The sequence below is a fragment of the Culex quinquefasciatus genome, chromosome 2, assembly GCF_015732765.1.
Source record: "Culex quinquefasciatus strain JHB chromosome 2, VPISU_Cqui_1.0_pri_paternal, whole genome shotgun sequence".
NCBI classification, from domain to species: domain Eukaryota; kingdom Metazoa; phylum Arthropoda; class Insecta; order Diptera; family Culicidae; genus Culex; species Culex quinquefasciatus.
In genome coordinates this window covers 116,610,113-116,627,224 of record NC_051862.1, presented here as the reverse complement: position 1 = coordinate 116,627,224, position 17,112 = coordinate 116,610,113, and the positions used below count along the sequence as shown (strand labels likewise).

Below are 17,112 nucleotides of genomic sequence, written 5' to 3'. Positions count from 1 at the left end.
ATGATTTCAACGCGATTTTGTCCCTCCTTTGCGCAGGTACCACCTCTTCACGCCAACGGAGGCCACCGGTCCGGTCGCGACCACCATCATGTCACACTCGACGATCATGCGCCTGAATCTGAACTTCCGCCAGCAGGACGAGCTGTCGAACTGTGCGCGAACGCTGGCCCTGCAGTGCGCCACCAAGGATCCGCCCAACTGCGCGTTGAATGCGCTCACGCTGTGCGAAAACGACGCGATGGCCTTCGAGACGGCGTACCACATTGTGATTGACGCCGCGACACATATCATGACTTCGAGTCAGCTGTTTACGATCGCACGGTAAGTTTTGCCCGAGGAGGGAGTTGGCGTCACGCGGATCTTACCGTATGTTGTTTGCTCCCACAGATACATGGAACACCGAGGCTACCCGTCGCGGGCGTACAACCTGGCGATGCTCGCCATGAAGAACGTCCAGCTGCAGTACAACCAGGACACCCATCCGGCCATCAACGACATCCACTGGGCCTGTGCGCTGTCGCACTCGCTCGGCAAGGCCGAACTGTCCAAGATGATTCCGCTGGTGATCAAGAACGTCCAGTGTGCCACCGTGCTGTCGGACATTCTGCGCCGCTGTAGCGTTCCGACGCACGGCATGCACAGCTTTAACGCCCATGGCAGAGGTACGTGATTGGTCGTGGAGAATTGTCGTGATTTTATATTTAAAATCATTTTTTTTTTCTCATAGGCAACAACATGCGCCAGTGTATGAAGCTGAGCTACGATCGCGAACCGCTGAATCAACTGCTTGAGGCCGCTGTCTCTGCCTACGTCAACACAACCCACTCCAGGTAAGATCGCGCGTTTCAGCGTGGGGTGCCAACTGTACTAAACGTTTTCTCACCCCCTGTTCCAGACTTTCGCACATTTCGCCGCGCCACTACAGCGACTTTATCGACTTTCTTAGCAAGGCGCGGGACACGTTCATGCTGGCCCGGGACGGTCCGGCCCACTTTTCGCGCCTGATCGAGAACATTACCATCGCGTACAAGGGCAAAAAGAAGCTGGTGCGCCAGGTGCGCCAGCGGTTCCAGTTTGTCTAATGACAATGACTTCGACTGCTAAAACAAAAGAATGAAGAAGACACTTTTGAAACTATTCATAGCTAGAATAACAAATTATAATGCAAGTAGGTATTCATTTCAGTTGAAATGGGCTTAGTTTTTTTATTATTATTTCCGATCTTTGATTTCGTTTAGGAAATGAAAAGCAGTATTACAATTCGTAAAGACGTTCTTCCAACTTTGTTTATTCACGTTTATTTGTTAATCGTTTCAATATTATTCTTTCTTGACAAATACCTGATTGTTATACAACCTTTGGTTCACCACCTTTGAGTGATGATTATTTGCGTAGCAAAATTCTCTCGACGTGCAACACTCGTTAACGCATTTTCAGTTGAACAGGCGAAGGTTTTATTTTGGCGGAAAAGTGAGAATTGCCTCACGGTGTAAATCAATACTATGATAGTGACTTGTAGAGTAGACAAATAAGCTTAGAACATGACTTCCATTTTTAATAAAATAAAATAATGGAATCTAATTTATCTAATTAATATATAGGAAATTAATATCGAGATAAATAGCTTACAAAATAAATTTAAAAAAAGATGCGCATGATCTTCGAGCATCTTGCTTTGAATTCGAGTCGAAAAGTGGGCAGAAGAACTGATTCATTTGTTTAGCGAATAATTACCGAAATTTGAGCCGATTGCCGCGCAGCTGCAGGGTACACGAATTGCGTTTCAAGTATCTTTTCGTTCCCAATTCAAAAAAAAAAACAGTAAAACTTGTGCCACCATATCTGTGCCGAACAAACACGATTGACTTAGATTTCAGTTCGATTGAATGACAGACTAATCCTTAGTATAATTTCACCAGTTTAGTTGAATACCTCATCTATTTAAATTTATACTTAGTAAAATTTATAGCATAAGTTTTGAATCAGTCTGCGCAGAGCTCAGTACCGATAAAGTTAAACAAAATATCGCGAGCAGAATTCCTATTTGATTAAACAAGCAAAATAGCGTCGGTAATTAAAACATAAATACCTGCATGCAAGAGATAGCAGCCTAGTAGAAAAAAAAAACAAAACAAATATTATAAAAACACACACGCAAACCTGTTGAGAAATTGTTCTATGCTGGCGAGAAGAGTTCTGCCTGGAGCCGCTGCATATTTCACCTTACGCGCGAACATAAAATGCAAAACAAATATTTACTGCCAAAACAAACAAACTAATCAAACACAACTGATAACGATTATAAACTAAATGATAACACAATAAAAAATATTATAATATAATAGGAAACATAACTAATCAAGGAGACAAGAAAGAAACCCGCAAAAAACTATCAGTTGATATACTCCAAAATAGCACACACTGATTGCACAGTGAGCGTAACACTAAAGGAAACTTACAAAGCCAAATAAGAATACTGCAACAGAGAGAATGACACAAGAGGAAAACTTGAAACAATCTTCAAAGCAGCAACAAAAGAAAAACCGAAATGCATACCAACTTTACTCTGACCTTACCTGTGTACTATTGCTTTAAAAACGATTACGTTTTTATTTAAATATATGATTTCAGTACTCTCTCGTATCTCTCACCTTCACTTTCGTTTTTCTGTTGGGATGTAAGTTTATCTCAGGTATTGTAAAAGTTAATAAAAAAAGTGAAATAAAAGAAAAGTCGTCAAAGAAGTAACTTACATATTACAATAAAATAAAAGTATCACTAAAATTATCGGTCTCGTTGATTACTTACCCGAGCGTAATATCACAACCTCACAACATGTCTGGAGTTTTTTTTTATGAAAAGGTCCAATAAACCAAATTTCCAGTTTTTTGCTTTTTGGATGTTTCAGTTTTTGAAACCGCCTTGAGTCAGGGGTTTTAAAAAAACAGCCAAAAAGTAAAAACTGAAAATTCGGTTTATTGTACCTTTTCAAAACAAAAAAAAAAAAACTCCAGATGTATTGTCTCTGACATTTTGAAGGCATTGGAAAATATCGCAACAATTTTACACCAAAAATATTCTTTTTTAGGGCCAATGTGCACCTTCCAAGAAAAGGGGTCAAGAAATGGCTTAACGAACAGCAGAACAAAAGAGAGGGAACGATTTCTTGGGGATTTTCTTCACCTTCTCTTGCTTACTGCTTCTGCCCATTTAATTTTTTCTTGACCGGTTCCTTGCCAAGTGCGTATACAAGAGAGCAAGGCTGTATATCGCGAGTACCTTAGGTAGAAAGCCATGGTTGTAGAGGGCCTTGACACGCTCACTTCTGCTCGCTAACACTGCGCCGGCCGGCCATTTGAAAACGGGAGAGTTTTTTGTGCTACTGGTTGTAGCCTCGCTAAAATCAATCAGTAAAACGAGTGAAACACTCGTTGACTTTGAATAGTGCCTGTTTTGGGTGGATCTTAAGACCATTTTCAAGTGTTTTCCTCATTACTTTGAATAGTTCAAGACAGTGGGGCAAATTCATGAGCAAAACACTTGAAAAGCTTGAGCCACCCGAATGAAAATAACCTGTCAAAGAATACCAAAAAGTCAATCGCCCAAACACTCGAATTTGATAGTGGTTTGGATTGATGTTGAAATACAAACTAATGGAACACCCGCAGTCGAGCAGTTTTTGACAGTTCGTTCCATAAGAAATACATTGTAGAAAAAAGCAAAAACTGCTCGAATGGAAATGCTCCATTAGATCTATGATGTGGCTTTATTTAATCATTCAAGTGTTTGGGCACTTGAATAAAAAGTGTGCACTCAAAATTAAAGTTACCGGTTGAAAGGGTTAAAAGTATCCTTTTAAACGGTACTCGAGGTTTACCCTTTGCAAAAGGGTACATTTTATCCTTTTAAAAGGGTTAAAACTATCCGTTCGATTCACCTCACTGGCAATACCCTTTCAAAAGGGTAACTCTCTTTGCAACAAGTACCACTAGCGCCGCCCTGGTTTCTAAATTCGGTACTTAAATCTGTTTGACGTTTTGGATCGTGCTCGTGCGTGGTGCGTGTTTTTAATGTTTTTCCAAGTTTTTCCTAAACTTTTAGAGTTGTTCCTGAAGATTTTGGCCACTCCGGTGGACCATGCGCTGCAACTAGTTTCCCGGTACCGAGTCGTCTTCGTATCCGATCCAACAGATGATCTTATCTGATGGTGAGATTTTTTTTATTTAGATTGCCGGGAGTTCCGGATTAACTTTTTGGGTGTTTCCTTTCTGCAGATGAATTGCGTTGCACGCAAGGTTGCCCCCGGTTGTCACGGCTTTATAGAAGACGCATCTTGGAGAAATACGCGAAAATCGAGGTGATCTTCAAAGCAAACGGAACGTCCTGAGTTAGACTCGGTTGGCGACCACGACGTCTAACGGCCGAGTGCAAAAAAAAACTTCCGTTGATTGGCGCTGCTAGAGATAGCGAAACAGGACCTGCAGAACCAGGGGCAGAAACCGAACCGGAAACGAGCGCAGAACCAGAGCCACCGACCAAACCGGAGCCCGCTACGGAACTAGGTAAGACATGAATGCTTGTGTGTGTGTGTCGCGTTGATTTATGTAACATTTGGTTTTAACCACTAACTTCCGGCCTCCTTTGTCCATAGAACCGGAAAGCACCTGCTTCGGAACCATCGGTCGAACCAGAGCCGCATTCTAGGCCCGAGGTGTCTTCCAAACCGGAACCGGAAAGAAGTCATCTGAGTCGGAACCAATAGCCGAAATCACGGCCAAACCCAAACCAAAAACCACCAACACACGTGGACGTGGATCCCGCGGCACGACTTCAACGCGATGGACTGCACGAACATCGTGATCGGAACAGCCCGCGAGAAAAACTTACCGCGTGTGTGACTACTACACCCGTGATCGGCGAGGTGTCCACCTTCTGGAGGACAAGTCGGATCTGACCGCCACCGGAGGTTTCGAGGTGGACGGCATCTAGTAGTATCTAATATTACTGTTGACTAATTGTTTCTTTAAATAAATAAATTAAATTTAACCTTTATTCAAATAAACTGCATTTTTAACACTACTTATTAAAAATCCAACAGATGGCGCCACTGGTTCATCAAAATCTGATTGACTCATAGATGTCGCTAGTGAGCGCGCCGCTCCATGACAAGTATCCTTTCAAAGGGTACTGGGCCAGTACCCTTTCGAAGGGTTTCGCCCTCGTACCCTTTCAAAAGGGTGACGACGGGTAAACTTGAAAAAAGGATAGAAAGTACCCTTTTAAGGGTTATTCTGATTTTGAGTGTGGCGTATTTTCAGTGTATGTCATTGCAGCAATCGCAGGGCTGCCAAAACCACTTCATAATTCGTGCTTTCCATTTCATTAGGGCACAAAACTTTTGTAAACAAGAGTGTATCCCTCTCACACCATACGCAAACTGTCATTTAAGTGAAAGAGATACACTATTGTCAGTGTTGCGTTCCTCACGCGCTCACGCGCTCGTGAGCGCTCACTTTTCGCTCATTCGTGAGGAGGAGCGCTGCGCGAGCTAGCTCACGTTTGCCCGCGCTCACGTTTGCTCCGATTTTTTCAGCTCGCGTTTGCTCCACGCTCGCGCTCGCGCTCATATTTCGCTCACGGAGCGCTCATTTTGGACGTGTCGCTAATCATTTAACGCTTTTTAAAAAGTTTTTTTTTCAATTCTTTATGGATTTTTTGCTTAAGGTGCAGTAGGGCTGTGGAATTATGACTTTGTGAACAAATGTTATGATAAATGAATTGGAATAGCTTATTTTCATCAACCATGTTTTAAATAAAATGTTGGATTCGCTATGGGCAAATCATCTTTTAGGCATACAGTTAAATTTATAAATATTTCAGAATTTAAAGGCCTTATTGTAGCAGAGTGGTGCGGGGAGGGGTATAGACGCCTAAATAAAAGGGCCTGTAAACCTTAGAAAAACTTACAAAACAATTAATTGATTCAAGAAGATCAATGCTTTGGTAAGTTCGATTCAATGTTAAATGCTTGGTTGATTAAAATATAACATTAAACTGTTTTATGTACCTAATCAGTGTTTTGACTACATTTCCAAATTTCGGGTCAGAATAAGCTACCATTAAAAAACGTTTTTTCCGATTATTAAATCTTTCAGCGATTCAGTGATTAGAAACGGCGGATCATTTTTAAAAGGTTAGTCTTTATTTGGCAAACATTTTAGAAAATAGGGTAACATTTTAGAAACAGTTCTATTTTTAAATATAAGCCTCAAAATTGCTAAGGGTTTAAATAACCCTTTTGACTCAAATCAAATAAATTGACAATATTTTTCACCACGTATAGGGTGGCTCTTCTTTCAGAAAAAGGATTTTGTTCAACACTTCCGCAACCAAACCTAATGAAAAATTTACATAAATTGTCAATATTTTAAAATAAAATATACATAAATTGACAAAAAAAATTGTACATAGCAGCAATACAATATGGTCCAATATGGATTTGATTTGTGAACAAACAGTGCATCTCTTCACGTCAATGAAGGTTTACATTATGAATTTAGTTTTTTGTTCCTTGTTCAAAAATGTCTCGATTTTAAATAGAACGTATATTTCCGTTCACTGACCCAATCCATTTCATTGCTTACTTTTGTTTGTTCGACCACTTTCTTATTTGTTTTTGCTGCCTGTGCTGGGATAGTTCTGGAAACTTCGTTTCAAACAGGCAGATGCTTCAACAGAAAAAAACAACTACCTACTTTGGCTCACTAGCTCACGTGAGCGCAAAACGCTCCGGTGAGCGTGAGCGAGCACGAGCTACCTGATAAAAACTCACGCTCCAGCTGGAGCGAGCAAGCCTTCCGTGAGCGCTCGCTCATTCGCAACCCTGACTATTGTTTACAAAAGTTTTGTGCCCTTTTGAAATGTTAGGCTCCAATTTTCTTCGAGCTGACTCTGTCAAGCTCGAACACGCGTTTTGGTCTCGATCCCTTGGCGAAAGAAAATATCCATGCAGATTTAGTCACTGCATGATGCATTGTGATGTCTTTATTTAAATCTATGCACGAATGAATTCAATTTTGCAACAGCAGGTACTACTCATTGTTTGGGTCATCCATTACAACCGCATGAAATCTAATCGAAACGAGCCTTTTCAAATAAGCGTGCACAGCTGTCAATCGAAAAAAGCATCACATTTTAAAAATTGTTGTTCCGAGATCAACGCGGCGTCATTTTCCGTAAAATATCAGAGGAAATTCGATTTCTTTTCCCAATTTTCCGTTCGTAACGTAAACATAAGCCAACCAGAACAACGATGGATGATGACGCGGAGACCTACAAGCTGTGGCGAATCCGCAAAACCGTGATGCAGCTCAGCCACGATCGAGGTTATCTCGTGACGCAGGATGAATTGGACCAGACGTTGGAACAGTTCAAGGAGCAGTTTGGGGACAAACCGAGGTATGCTCGCAGGAATTCCCACGAAGGACAATGTCGTTAATGCTCTTTAATTTGCAGTGAAAAGCGTCCTGCTCGGTCCGATCTTATTGTGCTGGTGGCGCACAACGACGATCCGACGGACCAGATGTTTGTCTTCTTCCCGGACGAACCGAAAATCGGCATCAAAACCATAAAGACGTACTGCACCCGTATGCAGGAGGAAAACATCCACCGGGCCATCGTGGTGGTCCAGGCCGGTATGACCCCGTCAGCCAAGCAATCGCTCGTGGACATGGCCCCGAAGTACATCCTGGAGCAGTTCCTCGAGTCGGAGCTGCTGATCAACATAACCGAGCACGAGCTGGTGCCGGAACACGTCGTGATGACGCCGGAGGAGAAGCAGGAGCTGCTGGCGCGATACAAGCTCAAGGAGAACATGCTGATGCGGATCCAGGCGGGAGATCCGGTGGCGCGATACTTTGGACTGAAGCGTGGCCAGGTGGTGAAAATCATCCGACCCTCGGAAACGGCAGGACGGTACATTTCCTACCGATTAGTGTGTTAAGAGTTAGAGTAAAAGGCAAATAAAACGTGAAGCGGGCTGAAAATGTGAAATGTTGGTCTTTAGCAATGATCTTATTTTATCACAACCATACAGAATTAGGTTTAAATGAGCAAATGTCAACTGATTAAAAGATCCTACAAAAGATTTAGGTTTTCTCCATTATTTCAAGTTGTGTAGAAGATAATCAACTCTTTATGACATATCTCTTTTTTGCAAAACTAACTAATAATTAACCAGCTTGATAACAGTAACGTGTTCGATGCAAAATTTTCCGTTATTATTTGTTAATATTTTTAAAAATATGCAATTCTTAAGGCCAGTCTTTTAACCACATGAACATAAATTTATATTTTAAGGTGTTTAAGAATATGGAACAACATTTTCAAAGGGCAATTCCGAGACAACAAGGACAAGCTGTTTAAATCGAAAATCCTTGGAAGCCGAGCATAAATCAACGTAAATATGAGCTTCCAAATCATGCAAGAAGAATAAAATTCAAAGTAGCTTTTCGGATAAAGAGTTGGTCCGCAATCTGGAATGAAAAGTTATACGTGGGAAGGGTTGCTGAATCAAAAGATAATTTTGATAGAGCTGAATTCACTCAGCTTTGCTTATCCAACAATCTCAGGAGTTTCATTTTACAAGCTTCAATAAACCAAGTTTTCAAACATTGCTTTTGATTGTTTCTGAAATGGCCTCAAGAGTTATTCAAAAACATTCAAAAGGCAAAACATTAAAATAAAGTTAGACTTTTTCCGCCGCACCTTCACTTCACATCCCTGGACAATATCACCAAAACACAAACCACATCGGAAGTACTTCGTTTAAGGATAGCTTTTTTTATTGAACCTTCTCAGCTCTCTCTCTCGCACGGCGCACTTAAACCAAAATTCCATTCCACCCTGCTGCTTATTCCGCGGGGCACTCGATCGCTCCGCTGTTGATGTCGTCGATGACGTCGTGCGGGGCACGGCCATCGATGGTGCATCCAACGCTGTGGGCAGTTCCGAGCACTTCCTTGCACGTTCCGGACAGCTCGCGGGCCATCGAGCGCGGTCGCATCACACGAGCGATGCTAATCACTTCGTCGAAGGTGATGTTGCCGTTGTGCTTGATGTTCTTGACCTTCTTGCGGTCCCGCGGCGGTTCCTTCAGGGCTTTCACGATGAGCGAAGCGGCCGACGGCACAACCGAGATCGCGGCCTGTCGGTTCTGGATGGTCAGGCACACGGTAATCTTCAGACCCTTCCAGTCTCCGGTGGCCTTGGCAATGTCGTCACCGATCTTCTTCGGGGACTAAAATAGAGAAGCAAAACCTCCAATCAGTTCCGGATGTTCTAACCGGCAAGTCAAGAAGTAAACAAATACTCACCAGACCGAGGGGACCGATCTTGGGGGCCAGGGAGGAGGTGGCACCGACTTCTCCGCCGACACATCTCAGGTAGACTGGAATTAAACGGAGAAAACGACATTATTTAGTACAACTTGTCACAGACCCAAGCAACCACCAAATCCACCACCGTGGACGAGCACATCACAAAACATCACAAATCGCAAGTCACAAGTTTAAAGCTCAAATTAACACAGAATCCATCGAAATTCACCGGAATTTTCAACTGCATACAAACGTACCGTGCTTAATTTCAGTGGGGTCGAACTTTGGCGGCATCTTGGAGGATTTTGGACGAGTTTTTCAAGAAAAACTGCTAGCAAGTTTACAAATGTGTGTTCACACAAATGGCAAAGTTGCCGGAAAGAGAGATTTCTATCTCTTTCTTGTTGACAGTTGAGCGGATCCAGATACAAAAAGAGACAGCAATAATTTTGCAGCGCCACGAGACGGCCGATCCGCAAAACAGCCAGAAGGACAGAACAGAGTGAACGCGTCATGCGTTGCGATCAGGGCCTCGCCTCGAAACGTCATCGAGAAAATAAAAGTGAGAGTGTGTGCGTGCAACATGGAGTTAAACTTTTCAAAGTGCCATGGTAATCTTCACAGCAACTTCACAGAAAGTTTAACTCCATGTTGCACACACTCTCACTTTTAATTTCTCGATACAGGAACAAAAGCGGCGAACCGAAGATTCGCGTGACGTTTTGGAATTTTGACAGTTTGGAACGCATGAATTACCCCATAGAGTTATCTACGTGCGCATGTATCGAGGTTTTTGAGCGAAGATGGCGTTCGAATGGTAAACGCCCGAAATGTCAAAATCACGCAGTGGTACCAACATTACGGAGCAAGTGTGCCATGGCATGACAGCCACATTTTTTTCTAATGTTGGTGCTACTGCGCGATTTTGAAAATTCGGGCGTTCACCATTCGAACGCCATCTTCGCTTAAAAACCTGGATTGCGTGTACGTACACGAAAAAAAGTGAGGTTAAATTTTGTACCAGCCAGCAAAACAAATGGTGTGCTAGTGTGTGTGAGATCGGGCTTAGATAGCTCTATTATCGGTTTCCCGCATGGGTGAAATGGAAATTGTTGCACAAGGCTGAAGTTGGAAATTTTGCAACTTATTTTAATTTATGCTAAATTTCAAAATTTAAACAACAATCTAAAGCAAACCGGGTTGGAAACTAAAGATAAACTAAAGACACAATGATTTGTTGCGTAATCTTGGTAATCTTGCTTAGAATCACGATGAAAGCGGTTTAAATCCAAAAAAATCATATATTTTTTTCTGTTCCAGGAAATTTAACGAAATTTTATTCATTATGTATGACTTCAAAATTAGTACAGAACGGTTATAGAAAATTTTACAAATAATGATATTTTTTGGTTCGTTCACACACAATCTCATGTTGGTAAACAAACGACGCCATATTGCCAATAGACAAATCCAGCGAAAGCTCAACGCTGCTTTTTGATGGTGAGAGATTTGACAGCTCCCATACTAAATGTCTCGATTTTCATACTTTTTGTTAATTTTCTTTAAAAATAAAATACTTAACATATGAAAACTATATATTTTTGGTGCCCAAAATTCCTACTGAATCGAATGGTGTACTTATCTCGATTGCAAATTTTTCGAACAGTTTTTATTTTAATAATATTCTAGACACATTTTGTGCACCTAATCAATCAATACTCTTATCATAAATAATCATTTTATTGCTTAAAAATTGAGTTTTCCTGAGCTCCCATATTCAAATACATGGAAGCTGTCATTTCTAACACCATTGGCCACTGTAGGGATTATGGGTTGCAGGATTGAATATGTAATAAATTATTAAATGAGTATTTATTATAAGATTGATATAATTCATAAATAAGAGTTAAGAGCGCAACAAAAAGTGCGCACCTTCATGAATATTGCCTTGTTATTATCCGCGCACCACCAAACCGAAGTGCGCATCTCTTCTGTTCCGCAAAAAATCTGTTGCGCCATACAAAAATTGAGTAGTTTGTCGTAAGCGTGTACATCAGCCTGTGGCGCAACAGGCTTTGACAGGTTGCGCTCGTATTTTTATTTTTGTCTGCCTTCACAATAACTAATCGTGGATTGAGTGCGAGAGCGCGCTAGCGAGCTGCGAGAGAGAACAACGAGCGAGTAAACAACGAGATGCGCGCGGCCAGCGAAAGAGAGAATGAAGATTGTCAAATCAGTTTTGTGGTTAATTTCTGTGGAATAAGACGTGTTGTTTGTTGATTGCAAAATATCTGTGTTTTTATTATAAAAGAAAGTCCCCGATCACGACAATGGCACAGTCCGGTAAGTCGAACCTTTTTGATTCATGAAAGATCATTTGTTTTGCTTGAATTGTTGTGTTGTGAAATCCAACAGTTTTGTTTACCTGCCAGGAAGCAGGTCCAAATTTCGCTTTGTTGTTGTGCCTGTGTTTTGAAACAGGTAGATTTTTGCTTGAACTTGTTATTTGAAATTGAAAAAAGGCATACAACTATCTGCGATAATTGACGGTCTTGAATTTAATGAATGATTTGCTTGTTGTTGTGATATTGGGAACGAATGTTTTGTTTTGAAGTAGTAAGTTTGGCTTTTCGTTGTGATAATTGAAAACCAATGTTTTATTCTAAGTTTATGCAGGAATTTGAAGGCAAATAATTTGCTCAAGATTTGATTGTTTTTGTACAATCATATTTTTGCTTTAGATTTGATTGTTGTTGTTTTGAATGACGACCAATGTTTTGTTTTTAATTTGATGCAATGTTTAATCGTTGTTGTGGAAATTGAACTCCAATGTTTTGTTACGAATTAGACTTCAATTTTTTTTCTTCTTATTTTTGTGATTGATGAAAATCAATATTTTGTTTATAATTTGACAAAAGATTTGACAAGATTGTGGAAATTGAAAATCAATAATTCTTTATGAATTAAATGGAGGATTAGTTTGCGATTGAAGGTAGATAATATGTTTTTAATTTAGTTATTGTTTTGGTAATTGAAATCAAATTTGTTGTTTGAATTTTATTGTTGTTATTATAATTGACGACCAATGTTTTGAATTTGATGCAATATTTGATTGTTATGGATTGTTGTTATTATTGATGATCATGATAATTATTTTTATTTTTTATTTTGGATTGGATGCTGGTTACTTTGGTAATTGAAGACCAATGTTTATTTTTGAATAAGATAAATATTTGCTTCTTGTTAGTTTTGTTTTAAATTTAATGAAAGATATGCTTGTTGTGGCAATGACTTGATGCAAAGTCCAATAAAATCACAAATGACAAAATTTACAGGTTTAATTTTGATTGAAAGATTTGATTGTTGATGAGGGAATTAAAGACCAATGTTTTGTTATGATAAGATGACAAATTTGCTTATTTTAGCGATAAATGAAAACCAATATTTTGTTTCGAGTAAGATACGAGTTTTGATTGATATTGTGGTAATTGAAAACCAGGTATTATTTTGAATATGATGATAGATTTGCTTTTGTTGTGGCAATCGAAGGCCAAGATTTGTTTTCTGAATTTGAGTATTGTTATTATAGAACGGTATTTTACTCGGTTTTAAATTTCATGCAATATTTGATTGTTATTTTATGGCAATTTTGAGTTTTAAATTTGACGCAATATTCGATTGTTTATATGGTAATTGATGACCAATGATTTGTTTTGAAGTTGATGCAAAATTTGATTATTAATTTTATGGTTAATGAAAAATGTTTAGTTCTCATTTGAATGAAGATTTGATTGTTGTTATTATTGACGATAAATTTTACTGTGAATTTGATGCAATATTAGATTGTTGCTTGATGCTGTGGAAATGGAAAACTAGCGTTTTAGAATTCTAATGAAAATTTTATAGATTTATGCAGAAATTGACAAACAATGTTTTGCTTTGAAATTTGATTTGAGCAACGTTTTTTGCCGTTATAATTGATTAGTCATAGTTAATTTTGAAGTCTCTTCTTTGTTGGAGCCTGACAGACCTCTGCGATGGTAGTCAGAAAAAAAGTCTCCTCTGTGTTGGAGCCTGACAGACCTCTGCGATGGTAGTCCGAAAAAGTCTCCTCTGTGTTGGAGCCTGACAGACCTCTGCGATGGTAGTCAGAAAAAGTCTCCTCTGTGTTGGAGCCTGACAGACCTCTGCGATGGTAGTCAGAAAAAAGTCTCCTCTGTGTTGGAGCCTGACAGACCTCTGCGATGGTAGTCAGAAAAAAGTCTCCTCTGTGTTGGAGCCTGACAGACCTCTGCGATGGTAGTCAGAAAAAAGTCTCCTCTGTGTTGGAGCCTGACAGACCTCTGCGATGGTAGTCAGAAAAAAGTCTCCTCTGTGTTGGAGCCTGACAGACCTCTGCGATGGTAGTCAGATAAAAAAAATGAACAATCTGTGCTGGAGTTCTTTGCGGAAGCAGTAAGATAACAATCTCCTCGATAAAGGAACCCGACAGACTTTTGTGATGATTTTTGCCTTCCTCACCTTACTGAGGAAAGGCTATAAAATCACTCGGAAAATGAACTTTTTAATTAGACCTCCTAGACCTACCTTCATTTGTACATATCGACTCAGAATCACCAACTGAGCAAATGTCTGTGTGTTTGGCTGTATGTAGACATGTGTACCAAATCAATGTCACTGGAATATCTCGTCACAGGTTCAACCGATTTTGGCCGGAACGGTTTTAATCGATCCGTCTTAACGTCCCCTAAGTTGCTATTTAAATTCATGCAGTTTTATCATGCATTTAAAAAGTCATGTTAAAAACCGTTTCATATTAAATTAAAATTATGGTAAAAGGGTGGTTTTTTCATGAAACTCTCACATGTTATATATTTTTAGAAAGCATATGAGAAGACCTTTTAGGTAAAGTAAGAATTTTCAAGATCTGACTTACCTATCTTAAATTACAAGCAGTTTAAAAAATGGTCTGAATTAACATAACCTCAACTGGTCGGGTCTGATCGCCACGAAAAAGCCGTGTAGAGGGATGCCTTTTTCCTCAAAGGCCGTGTCTGTATAATCTTGACAAAAAGTCTGTAGGTAGTCTGTTAATTTATTAGGAGCTCTGGTGCTGCGATCACGTTAGGGGGAGATCAATAAACCATGTGGACACTTTAGGCGGGTTGGAATCACTCTATAAATGAGAGGAAGGCACCAACCTCCTAAAGGTGGATTATGTAACGTTTTTTAAATAACTTCGCAGAAGGAGCCTTATGGATTTTACAAATATATTGTTCAGCAAATTTTTTTCATTCAATTAAGGACCGTCTTTAACATCACAAAAGAAATTGACCTAAGAAGATTGATAAATAAATTTAAATGTGAAAGTGGATACCAATCCACAGATAAAGCAATATGTATTTTGGCGTTATGTCTGTGAACTACCTAAAAAAATGATTTTAAATTAATCGAATAGGACTAAAACGGTTGTCACTATTACTAAAACTGGAGTTTTCCTCTCTTGAAAGATAAACCTCTAAATCAGCGATTCTCAACGGGGGTACCGGGCCTACTTGATTTACACGGTAGGGGGTACCAGCCTAGAAGAAGGTTGAGAATCGCTGCTCTAAATTGAAAGACGCTAATGATTAAGTATTCCATATTGATAGTTATTATGGTTAATTGTTACTTTAATCGATTTACTCAGTTGTGATACAAAAGTTGCTTGAAACCCAACATTATTTCACAGGGAACTAAAAATTTAAGTAATCGTTAACATGAACATTACATTATTAGTAAAAAAATGTAAAAAATACACTTAATAATTAATTTGATGCATTTTTAAATAATAAATAAAGGAATGATTAATCATCAGAAATGCTTGAAATATAATTTAAAGTGTGAGAGCGTTGCGTCACAAGAGAAAATAATACAAATATTTGAATATTAATTTTGAATTGAGAAGTATGAGTGACAATTTGAGCAACAAAAAAAAACATTATTTTTAAAAAAAACTAGGAAATATTTAAATTTATTTTTCAATGTAATATCTGTTATTTGTATCAAAATGGATTAAAATCATTCATTAATTTCGATAAAAATGATATTTTAACACTGTATCATTTTATTGAGTTAAAAAAAAACTTTCAAAATTTTAGTATGGTAAGTACATCAAAAATCAATTAAGAGAAACATTATTTTGAAATAAATTAAAGAAACTTTGGGGTTCTTTAATCGATTGTACTTAATTATGAAACCAAACTTTTTCAAATTACATAACAGGAGTTTATCAGCAAAGAAAAAGTTAAAATTTTAAATAAGAAAAGAAATTATTGACAGGGATCGTAAAGATCGTGATTAAAAAAAAAAATTAAGTTTCTGTGAACAATCTACTCAAGTAATATATCAAAGTTGCTTGGAACTCATTTTACATTACGAGAAAAATAAAACAAAATATTTAAAAATAAAACATTAAAAAAAATCTTTCAGCTGTTTTTAGATAAGCAAGATACGTTTTGAAGGAATTTATGGTTAGGATATTGTCTACTCCGTGTTGGAGCCTGACAGACCTCTGCGGTGGAAGTTTGAAAAATGTTTCGCCTGAGCTGGAACCCTTTGAGATAGTAGTCAGATTGCAATCTATATATCTATGCATTACAAGAATAATTGAATAAAATATGTTTTTGTTGTTATCTGATAAGCACAGTACATTTTGAAGGTATATATAAATAAAATGACCTTAAACATTGTTTTGATCATGATTAAATGTAACATTGAATAATCTAATCTACGGTAATATCAACAGTGCTTGAATCCATACCTTTAGCTACAATAAATACAATTTGAAGAGAAAATTAATTTGACATATAATAGAAATCGAATATAGCGGAACGGCATTTATTTCAGTTTATATATTTTATTTTTATTGCAACAATTTACCACATGATTTTGTTTTATTCATTAGAATAATATTTTCTGAACTATGTTTTGTTTCAAGATAAACAAAAATATTATTAAGTAGGCACAACAGAGAAAAAAAAACTATTCGGTAAAAACTATTCTTTGTCTGGTTAAAAGATCGCGTAAGTGAATATTAATAGAAAGTACAAAATTTTTAATATAAAAGTTGAAAAATGTTGATACTACCATGCATTTACAGAACAAAATCGTTAAATATGTATTTTTTTAAGAAAGCTTTTGTGGCAAGAATAAACAACATTTGATTTTTTTTTTAAATGTATTTTGTGCAGCAAAGCACATTTTGAGCATTAAATGAATTATTTATATTATTTTTTGCAATTTGCTTCATTTATGGATATTGCTTTTCAAGAAATCATCTTAAACTTAAATATGGACTGTTTTTTTATTTTATAAAAGTGTACCGGTACTGATGAAAACAAATTCTTCGAAAATATTACTGATTTTGCATTTTAGTAATTTTCGCCATGATTTATTAACAAGTTCAAAATTAGTTAAAATGCGGTAATTTTTGATACAATGTTAAGCGGTGTATGCACATCGGAAGGAACCGGTCAAGAAAAATTCAAATGGGCAGCAGTAGAAGCGCAAGCAAGCCAGATAGGGTGAAGAAAACCCTAAGAAAACGCTCCCTCTCCTTTGTTCTACTGTTCGTGAAGCTGTTTCTTGACCCCTTTCCTTCCGATCTCCATGCTAGTCTTTATTTAAAAAAATGTTTGTTTTAGCTGTACAGCTTGGTTGGGAATAAGTTACAGAAAAGTACAGATAAAAATAT

The 17,112-nt window shown here is 38.3% G+C and overlaps 3 protein-coding genes and 1 long non-coding RNA gene across 6 annotated transcripts in view; 3 read left to right on the top strand and 1 right to left on the bottom strand.

The window, feature by feature from the left end:
- Positions 1 to 2,787, top strand: part of LOC6048638 — a 57,545-nt gene extending 54,758 nt beyond the window's left edge. For all 3 annotated transcript variants that reach the window (XM_038256122.1, XM_038256123.1, XM_038256124.1), the window contains 4 exons: positions 37 to 321; positions 388 to 662; positions 728 to 830; positions 896 to 2,787. In XM_038256122.1, the coding sequence (XP_038112050.1) occupies positions 37 to 321; positions 388 to 662; positions 728 to 830; positions 896 to 1,082 (850 nt within the window). In that variant the 3' untranslated portion in view covers positions 1,083 to 2,787. The remainder of the gene's footprint in view (positions 1 to 36; positions 322 to 387; positions 663 to 727; positions 831 to 895) is intronic.
- A 1,040-nt stretch (positions 2,788 to 3,827) lies between these two features.
- LOC119767462 lies at positions 3,828 to 4,861 on the top strand. Its single transcript, XR_005277529.1, has 3 exons — positions 3,828 to 4,207; positions 4,275 to 4,562; positions 4,652 to 4,861. It is a non-coding gene; the product is annotated as an uncharacterized LOC119767462 (long non-coding RNA).
- A 2,308-nt stretch (positions 4,862 to 7,169) lies between these two features.
- Positions 7,170 to 8,052, top strand: LOC6048634 (DNA-directed RNA polymerases I, II, and III subunit RPABC1). Its single transcript, XM_001865495.2, has 2 exons — positions 7,170 to 7,458; positions 7,516 to 8,052. Exons 1-2 carry the CDS (start codon positions 7,313 to 7,315, stop codon positions 8,000 to 8,002), a joined length of 633 nt encoding a protein of 210 aa, XP_001865530.1. The 5' UTR covers positions 7,170 to 7,312; the 3' UTR covers positions 8,003 to 8,052.
- Positions 8,053 to 8,818: 766 nt separating this feature from the next.
- On the bottom strand, positions 8,819 to 9,796 carry LOC6048640 (60S ribosomal protein L12). The gene is made up of 3 exons (XM_001865496.2): positions 9,635 to 9,796; positions 9,375 to 9,448; positions 8,819 to 9,298 (listed from the first exon to the last, which is right to left on the bottom strand). Exons 1-3 carry the CDS (start codon positions 9,669 to 9,671, stop codon positions 8,912 to 8,914), a joined length of 498 nt encoding a protein of 165 aa, XP_001865531.1. The 5' UTR covers positions 9,672 to 9,796; the 3' UTR covers positions 8,819 to 8,911.
- Positions 9,797 to 17,112: the final 7,316 nt, after the last annotated feature.

Bases quoted from the DNA above. Each gene is read 5' to 3' on its own strand.
- LOC6048634 (XM_001865495.2), top strand. From the start codon at position 7,313: ATGGATGATGACGCGGAGACCTACAAGCTGTGGCGAATCCGCAAAACC. The intron at 7,459-7,515 runs GTATGCTCGCAG...TTTAATTTGCAG, and splicing joins CAGTTTGGGGACAAACCGAG to TGAAAAGCGTCCTGCTCGGT.
- LOC6048640 (XM_001865496.2), bottom strand. From the start codon at position 9,671: ATGCCGCCAAAGTTCGACCCCACTGAAATTAAGCACG. The intron at 9,449-9,634 runs GTACGTTTGTAT...GTTTAATTCCAG, and splicing joins CCCCACTGAAATTAAGCACG to TCTACCTGAGATGTGTCGGC. The intron at 9,299-9,374 runs GTGAGTATTTGT...TCTCTATTTTAG, and splicing joins AGATCGGTCCCCTCGGTCTG to TCCCCGAAGAAGATCGGTGA.